The 10,012-nt window shown below is 43.4% G+C and overlaps 1 protein-coding gene across 1 annotated transcript in view; it reads right to left on the minus strand.

Moving 5' to 3' along the window:
• LOC105284568 (ecdysone-induced protein 74EF) overlaps positions 1–10,012 on the minus strand; it is a 149,977-nt gene that overhangs the window by 102,889 nt on the left and 37,076 nt on the right. The window contains exons 2-4 of the mRNA XM_011348202.3: positions 8,635–8,921; positions 8,198–8,450; positions 8,025–8,126 (exon numbers count right to left, since the gene is read on the minus strand). Coding sequence (XP_011346504.1) covers positions 8,025–8,126; positions 8,198–8,450; positions 8,635–8,775 — 496 coding nt within the window. The 5' untranslated portion in view covers positions 8,776–8,921. The remainder of the gene's footprint in view (positions 1–8,024; positions 8,127–8,197; positions 8,451–8,634; positions 8,922–10,012) is intronic.

Genomic DNA, 10,012 nt, shown 5'->3' on the forward strand with positions numbered 1-10,012 from the left:
TTACTTTATAAAACAAAATATTATATAATAAATTAATAAATTTACATTTGCATCAGCTGTTTTATAAATCCTTTTTCACGTACTGGAAAAAGCACAAAATATAAAAATATTACAATATTTGATGTAAGAATTAAATAATCCGAAAACAGTACGTTCTATTTTTTAAGCAATATTAATTATTAAAAAATATGTTTCCGTTGCGAAAACAAATGAATTTGATACGAAAAAGTTGGACGAAAATTTATCGTGCTTATCGATTAAATACAGATTTAGCCTTTTGTTATCCGTGATGACTCGAGAATTATCCACGAACGCGTACGCACGTTCTGGAATACGCGCCTCTAAGAAAAGAATCCCGAGAAATTAGTCCTTGCGGGCATAACAAATTTCCTCCCTCCCCCGGTTCGTCACTTCCTGCGTCGTGTACGCATGGTTTCACCCCTGTGAAAAATAAGCAAGTAACGAGGCGTGCGTCGGTGAAACCACCTCGCGGAAACGCATTTTTACTCGGAAAACATCGGCCAGAAGTCGGGAACTGCTATAACAACAATGTCGATGATGACGACGTTGACAATGACGATGACGATGACGATGATGATGACGACGACGGCTACGGAGCGTGCTGCTCGTGGGAATTAAGGTTACCGGCCCGTCCTTCAAGGCTTAATTATTAGCGAGGCGCACCGGCACGCATTGTCGACTGCACCGCGAGTTTTATTTTTAAACGAAAAAGAGGGAAGGAAGCCGCAGAGGTATCGACACAATGGACGGGCCTTGGAGACTTCCGCGAGAGCCTCGATCCACCTCGGCTTCGTGCGATCTGATAAACGCACCGAGTTTCACGCATCGCGCGATTTTCTGCACGTGCTTCTCTTCACGCTCATCTGTCCATGAGGCATTCTTTCCTTGCACGAATGATATATGGTCTCTGAAAATTGTGCATTGCATTGTACGACGAAAGACAAAAGAAATTTTCTGCTTTTGCGAGACGAAAAAATCGTTCGAGAAATATGGAGATACGAAAGATCACGTATGGAGAGTACTACTAATAGATAATCGTAAGATTATTCTAAAAATTATATTAAAAAATAAAATGTTAATTGAGGGTGCTGCGAGTATAAAAATAGCAAATAATGCAAAATCTGGAGAACGTCTGGAGAACGAAAATTCGTCGAATGACTAAAATAGTTATTTTGCACAGACAGGAGAAAAATCTTGAAGAAACATTAGTATTTATGCTGGTTGAACAATATTTTTCGCAAATTGACGATTATTCCGTATAAAGTGATTACACGCGTCTTAATTATTGCATGCTGTTGTTACTTAACGATAATTTGCTTTTTCTCTTGTTCCTCAGAGATAAGATTTCACGGAACTTTTTATTTGGGCAATAAATAGAAGAATCGCATCGCGGTGACGACACAAGATGAAAATATCGTTCTTATCGGTCGACCAACATTTCTTCCGATTGTGCGACTGTATGTTTTTACGGAAAGCATCCCCGATAAAACTCCGGAATACGTCGCATGGTCCACACGTGCGTATCGCGCGTATCGGGCCAATTGCGATTCTGCACCGCGCCTTTTGTTTGCGCAATAAATAGAGCAGATAAACGTATCTTGACGAAAATATTGTTCTTATCGGGCCGATTAGTGCTTCTCACAAATTTCCGATGAATTGTTTTTTATATATCCCACGTCGGGGGACAGATTCCGGTTACATCGATTTCGAGAATTTCCCAAACGCGCCGGAAGGGGTGGCCTTTGGCAGCCGCCGAAAAGGGGAACTGCCGAGGAAGTCTACAGTGTAAACAACCCTGGCTTCTAAAAAGCGACCCGCACGACTCCCTAAACGGCTTCTAAAAAGCGATGTGTTTCGGTGGGGCCGAGGGACTTGCACGTGTTCACATTAATGCGCCTTAACTGCAGTCGAGATCGCGCCCCCAACATTTTTTGTCAACCCCTTCCGAGCGAACCAGCCGCATCCCCATTTGCCCTGCGTTCATCGACACCGAAACGAGACGCGGATCCCAACACTACGCCGCTGTTTTTGTACGCGTCGGATGGCCGATTTTCAAGCCGCGCTATTAATTTCGAAAACGTATGGAGCGGAGGATCTTTAATTCGTCGTTGGCGTCACTCGAAACACTTTTTACGATCTCGATTTTTTAACGTGCAAGGAACACGTTTACGAGACGCTCCGAACGTTTCGTCACTCAAAGTGGCGTGTGAATTAAGCTGCGCAATTTAAGAATTAACATTGGCTCACGAAATGATGTTTATGCGTTAATAGCCCGAACATTGTTTGCTCATCTAAACAGGCCTTAACATGGCCATTCGTTTATTACCGCGATCCTCCACCGGTAGTAGTCGTCGAGTCTCCTACTTTATGTAATTGCTGTTTGATCAGCGCGACGATTCAACCGAATTGTCGGCGAAGCCGATCAAACACGGAGCGTTATCTGTGCGCAACGACACGCAGACATCGAGGCATGTACGATCGGGCAAGTGATCGCTGCAACATGAAAAATCATCTCTCGAAATAACTGCCGCGCGTACCAGTTCCCATAGTAACAGAGACGTATATATTCGCGCAGGCAGGCCGATTTTCAACAGGTGGTTCCTCGAGTTCGCTCGCACGAGACGAGAGTGATAAGTGAGCTTTCGAGCTTGCCAAGTCCTAGGGAATCTACCGTCTTATCTTTCCCTACTGTATAATACACGATTCTCGCGAGATCACATAAAATAGCGATTCAGCAATCGAGCAAACGCGCGTGACGTCATATCGCGTAATTAATCGAGAGACACGGCAGTCAAGCGTAATGTTATCTTCGTCTACTTTCAATTTTCATCGCTGGGCGATTTCAGCAAACGGGGGCAACCAGGAATGTACGTGTATGCACGTGACATAAATGCGCGGAAATCCTATGTTAGCAAAAGGAAAAATTCAATCGCATTTGAAGAGAGGGTAATGATGAGGGTACGTTTTTTCATGTTTCCTTTTATTGTTGCACATTCTCCAGGTTGTCGGCAACCTGCGCAACATCAATCCAGCGAGACGACTGGAGAGGAAACGGACAGGGAGATCGGCGAAGATCGGTTTTTGCGCGGCGGAGCGCTGTTTACATCCGCGTGCGAATTCGCCTTAAGGAAGGGTTACAGGTAATACCGGCAGACTCGGCGAGGGGGCCCTGACCTGATTGTAGAAAATGTCAACACTCTCATTACACGGCTGTGCACTATCACTGGCCGAGCGCACACACGCACGCAGAGGTACGCATACGCGCGCGCAATTGCGTACGTGCTGTTAGTGACTTCGTCGTTCGCGCCGGTTCTCAAAGTGGCCATCTTGAATTCACTTTCAAACGATACGAGCAGAGTGGCAGGAGGAAGAAGGACGAGGAGGAGGCGGAGAAGGGACGCACAAGTGCGCCTTGTGGCACCGGCGCGGCGTGTGGCAATACGAGGAAGCCGATTACCCAACCGGCCCCCGGGATCCCTCGAAGCCGACTCGTTACACGCGATTCCGTGTAACGCGCGCCGCGTTGCGTGCCGCTTGAATTTAGAGGCCGTATTTTTTTCCCTTGGAGAAAAGCCACGAGTTTGAATAATTGAAAAGTGCGCATCCCTCTGACAGAGGTGCAGAATGTCTAAATTTAGAAGCTAGAAAAACTCTTTCCTAGACGCGTTCCTTAAGTTTGCTCGGCGTGTTTCTTAAAAAAGAAACCGGGGTACTTTTGTGTGCATGTTTCCACACGTATCGGAATACGAAAAGTGTAGAAAAGTATCAAGACGCTCCGCGATACTTACACTTTCTGTTTGATGATGACTATAAAAGTATAATACTGCTAAAATTCTTATTTAATGTATCATACTTCGATACTCTCTATTTGAGATTGTCGTGCAAGCTGTTATACTAATAGCTATACTAGATAACATGGATGTTGCTGAACAGTAAAAAAAATATCGAGGGTTGATTATTATATTAAAAATATCCAACATCACAATAAAAACCTCGTATATCACAAGAGCACCTACACTTGTCTGTTAAACAATCCTGTTTAGTAAAAGTTCGCAAGAAAGTTGCGGTACCGCGGCAAGTTGCAGCAAAAGTGTGGCAAGTGCAGCGTCGCGTGGTATTTGTTTGGGGCACGCAACCGACGGCCGTTCGAAACGACGCCTCGGCGAGACTCAGAAAAGCGTAAAAGGTCACAGGAGCGAGCAGAAAGTGGAATCACTCGAAGACGACTTATCAGCCCCGTGAAATCAAGAGGGCGTTTAAAGAGTAGCGCCGCGAAGCGGGGCGCGCAATTAGCATAGAATTACTTAGATCCACAACACCCTCGGATCCGTGATTAATCCTCGGACTCCGTCTGTTCCCACGCGATTACTTAACACGCTACTTGAGGAATATAACAAATTTCTTGTTAAACGTTCACATCGACGGAATGGACGTATCTCTCACCGGTTCGCATTATAATTGAGAAACGATCCGCGATTATTGTAAATGAAGTTTTTCACCACTGATTGATATACGATCACGTAATAACGTTACAGACGCAGCCAAAAATTAGATGTATTATACATGACGAATGTAAACGGTCAAAGTTTTTATTGATGGGACAAATCGCAGGAGCAGACTTTCGATAAGATTGCAGTAGTTTTTTCATAATCACGTGTTCAATCACAGACAATTTTGTATGTTATATTTTCATTTCTGGCATTCGGTAGGATGCTTTTAGGCAATGATCGATCATCTACTGAAGTAAAAAATTACAAAGAAATCCGAGAATAATATTTTAACATTTTCGTTAATATTTGCAATATTAAGAAATTATTAAACAAATACCCTATTATAGAGGGTGTTTTAGAAATAAATAGACAAAGTTTAAGAGCATGTTCAACTCATTGTAAGGATGAAAAACAGTTTTCGACATGAAGTAATGAGATACACATTACTTTATTAAAGATCAGAGTGCTAAGGCTGCATTAAAACATTTTCCAATACTCATAGCAATAGTCATCTATCAGTAAGTGTGCCAAACACACCTACGTCGATTAGAAATTAGCAAGAAAGGTCGTGCGAAAGATTTTCGCGGAGGAAAAATTCCATCGAACGTGCGATCGTGCGCTCGAACGAGCATGAAGCCGATGAAAGATACATCGACGCAATATCGTCGCATTTGCTGCACCTGTTTCGCTGTTAGGCGAGGAAGCAGAGAAAGTCGGTGCCGGGGGATCTCGGATCTATTTCCGTGGGGCCCCAGCCGAGCAGTAACAGACGGAAGGAGACAGCGGAGGGGCGATGGGCGGACGGGGAGAATTTATGTGTTTGGGGAGGGTCAAGGGAACGAGGGTAGCGACAAGTGCAGCGGACAGACGGAGGAGACAGCTGGATGCAACGAAGAGAGGGCGGAATTGGTGGCAGAAGGAAGGAAGGGGAGGGGAGCAGAGGGATAGATGCACTTGCGCGTCACGCGCGCGTTATCGAGACGAATTCCATTCTCCGGATCGTTTCCGACGCGAGTACGCGACTGGGACCGTTTTGGGACCGAGAATTCGCGGCATCCCGTATACGAGAAAGCTAGAATCGATGGAATCCAAAACCCGATGGATCCTGGCAGACCGGGGTGTAGAATCTGCGAGCGATAGAATTTGGGAGATTCCGTACTTCTATCACCGTGTAATGTTTATTCTACTGATCTGACATCTCTACAAATTCGGAGGAGAATGTCCTTCTTTTCGGATACAACGGAATCTAAGAATCCAAAATCAGAACAAAGATAGAAATAAAAAATCATCTAATGTAAGATAAATCTCCAAACTCGATTAAAAGTCAAAGAATTCAAGAGTTATGAGATGTGTGATCTATGGGACTTGAAACGCGAAATTCTATCGCAGAATTCACGAGATTTACAATTCAGAGAAATTGTCAAGTCTGCAACCAACAATTCGACAAGTTTCAGTTTTGTCGTTCCGTCTCGATCGCATGATTCTAATAAATCGCGAAAGTCGTGCAAAAAATGTGCATGTTGCATCAATGCTGGGCGCTCCAGTAACGGAACGAGTCGAAAGTGAATTATATAGTTATTCACGTTCTAACGTTTAATGCGAGATTACTTTCTTTTGCCCTACTTTTGTTTTCACGAGCGCGCGCTCGTCGCTGGCGATTTCTTCGTCGTCTCGGAAGAGGTCAATCGAGAAACGACGAGAGGAAAAAGCGACGCGCACGACGGGAACAAAATGTAATAAGTCGCACGCACGCGTTCGCACGAAAATCCGTCCATCAACGCGCGCACGTCCGTTCGATCGAGCGTGTAATGGCGCGTCTCGCGTGAAAATCCGCTTTTTGCGCGCGTTACGCACCGAGTACTCGGTGAAAGTGATGCTCATGCCGAAGACATACGCCAGTCGACACGCCAGAAAACTAGCGTGTACACATTATGCGCTCGCTTTCCTCCCGTTCGCTTAACGAGTTCACTAGGTATCGCGAGGCGCGATCGAAATCTGCCGGATAACACACGTGACATCCTTCATAAATTCAGTCCAATTAATCTCTGCTTTCGCGTCCCCGTTAGAAATATGTAATAATTTCAAAGCAAAACTTGGAACAAACTTATCTGCGAGGAATATCCCTCTTGAGCTCTTCGTCAAATGTAGTGTAAATTTATTTTAATAACTATTAAATTTCATATATTCGAACAAAGATTGTTTTAGGAGAGAAATATGGTCTTTAAGTAACCATATGCACGTTTTGATTGTCACAGAGAAATATATATTGCTGTGGCAAACACAATACTATTATTTTGTTACAAATTCGAAATTGCAGCTTGATAACATTTGATACAATATTGACCAGCAAGCAGATTTCGAACTGTATTTATAATAGTTTTGTTAGAAAGTCTCATTTCTCACTTTCCAACCGCTTTCTAAAAATGTGAAAAGAACAACGATGAGCACCCACTTCAATTCGTGTTCTAACGGCTCGTAATTACTCGTCGCGGCCTGCGGTCAGAACGAAATTGCAAGGCAATACTCCACCTCGTCAAAAATCGCGACGAAACTCACATTGGAACTTTATCGACTTACGACAAATCTGAGCGACGAATTAATTAACATATTTTCCAGGTGTAAAATAAAGAAATTTAATTCCTAAATGGAAAACAGGCAAATGTTTTGATATTGAATTCCATACCTTTAAGATTTACACAGTCAACAAGAGGTCGTTACCATTTAAGCATATTCGCATAAAGAGCGACGATATACACGCATACATATACGCATACATGTATGCATATGTATATGTACAAGTATCAGCAAGAGAATTGTCGTAACGTTTTTATTAGTTACGCTGTTCTTTATTCACAAAATATACGAAACGAAACTAGTCGTGTGGACGTCTCGCGAATGTTTTACCATTTATATTAAAACAAAATCGCGATACGCGTGCAAAACCGCGTTTATGCGCGCACCATGTTACGACATGACTGTAAATTGTAAGAATTGGGCCATCGTGCGCTCACGCGCGCACTTATGCAGTCGTTTTTTTTTCTCGAGTCACTGTACGCGAGAATATGCGTGTGATTATCGCTAACGCGGATGTCTGCTCGCGATTCGCGGGGCCTTGGCCGGTTTTCCTTTCAGCAATATATGATTTAAATTCCCAATGCATAGGGAGAATGAATTTATTGACTGAAGTATACGAATACCATTGAAGGGTAAAGAAGATCGCATCTGTTATCGACAAATGAATGTGTACAATGCTCTTTACCGACTGTGAACTTGTTAAGTACGGTTAGTAAAGCAGAAATCTAATTTACCCTCACATGCTGATTTCTACCTTATCTACACGCATTAAAGTTATGATAATCTTTTTACTAATTTCTTTTGAACTCACTTGCATCTCAATATTTTACTTGTATTGAAAGAATTTCGAGAAAAATGTCATTTAACTTTCTACTCTCTGATTTCTTTTAGATCAATTTGATCCAACTTTAATTTTATATTAAGATAAAGATGACTCACCCTTGCTCGGTTCGGGTTGAATGTTCTCTGTCTTGATTTCCGCCCTCGAGGCATAAGGGATGGAAGTTGAAGACGCTTGCGTCGAAGGGGCTGCTAGTTTTTCTAGAACATTATACATAGCAATAAACATATACATTATTAAAAAACAAATAATAGTTCATACGAGAAATTACCTGCTAGTAAAGGATTCGCGGCAGCGATGTTGTGCCTCTGTCGCTTGTAGGAGCAAGGAGTTGTAGTAGAGGTGGGTTGACTTGCCTCGGGTTCAAAGACTTCCCGCAGCAAGTCCAGGGGATCAAACAGTTCCTCCCCTGTGACACCGGACATACCCGCGCCCTCCTCCGCCGGTACATTTGATACAGCCGGCGTTCCTACCAGAGCACTTAATTCCATCGGAGAAAATTCTACCGATTGGCCTGTGTTGCTCTGTTGAAAATATCAAAGTTTCAAGTATATAAAAGATTTCGCAATCAATTATTTTGTCATGCAAGCTATTTCGTTGTTAAATCTACATTCATATCCCCGAGTTGACGAAACATACTTTGCATAAATTTTATTATTAATACTTTAAATTATAAATACACGGAATTACCCTCCACTCCTCACTCACCTGGAGGCATTGAGTCAGATCCATTTTTCCGTCATTGTCAGAGTACCAAAATAGCTCGTCGTCTATGAAGGGCATGTTTGACTCCTCCTTGGGTACGAGGGTGGAGGTCAATGTAGGTGTTTGCGATATGGGGACCGGCATCGGGACCCGTACCCGGCGGCGGGGCCACTTTAGCCACCCCCGCGCCTTCTAACATCTAAAACCACCTCCAAAACTTCTCCTTCTCTTTCGTCTCCCGTCTGTTCCGCAATCGGATGACCTTCTCCTTTTTTAATGTGCTGTTATTCCTGAAAAATAAATATAAATATCAAATCAAGTTTGCTTCGGAAAAATTTCCGTAATTAATTCTAAATTTTCCAACTTGTTTCTCGCACGTTTCCAATCATGAACATCTTTCACTCTCGCGATATAAAAATATAAGTCCGTACATAGATACAACTTATATAAGCATCCAATTTCTTCCTTAATGTATATTAGGAGTCGACAATGAAATGGTTAATTAGGCGCGAAACAACATCTCCTTATCTCGCGATCGGCTTCCGGTGCATCATGCCTTCGCACTTTCATATCGGCTCTAATTGGAACTCTGCTAAAACCGCAGTTTGATCATGATATTACTTTCTCCTGCTACATATGTATGCCCGCACGAACTTGTGCACCACGTAATACTACGTGGGAATACATACGAGAGAGAAACAGAAAGCTCTCGCCGTCACGAATCTAAAGCGTCAACAAAAACAAATTCGGAGCATGTAAAATTTCACCCGTAAACTTAAATTATTACAACTTATAATTTCAATTACAATTACTCTACTCGTTCGCAAGCGAGTCTCCCGTTAACAATTCTGATCAATTGCTTCTAAAAAAATATACGATTAATAAGTCGATTGCAGGAGATGCGATTTACAAGAAGTATAACAATAAAAGCGCAATTTTCTTTTTTTAAGCAGCGCTTAAACGACACCTTGAGGACTCTGTTCCAGGAAAAAGAGGCTTGATCGATAGCTCGTGGAGGCCGCTCGTCAACGGACGACGTTGATGGTTCGTGGCTAATTCGCGTAATGCCATCGCTGTCGGCGCGGAGGGGGACACCGGCAATTTCCATGAAAGTGAAAACGCCGAGCGAGAACTTTCTTTCTGGCTTCGCAGTGCTGTTTCACTTCCTGTGCGCGTAACCTCGCCCCCCCCCCCCCCCCCCGCCTCCGCCCCCGCCGCCAGCGCTGCATTTCTATGCAGCTTCTACTCGACGCGCCGCTGCATTTACGTAACATCGCAGTCGCGAAAGAAAGTTGCCACGGCGAAAGGTGAATATCCTCTTCTCTCATCTAACAACTAATGCTATAACACTTAATTAATTAATAAACCGCGGCTGGCGTTT

The sequence above is a fragment of the Ooceraea biroi genome, chromosome 6, assembly GCF_003672135.1.
Source record: "Ooceraea biroi isolate clonal line C1 chromosome 6, Obir_v5.4, whole genome shotgun sequence".
Classification (NCBI taxonomy): domain Eukaryota; kingdom Metazoa; phylum Arthropoda; class Insecta; order Hymenoptera; family Formicidae; genus Ooceraea; species Ooceraea biroi.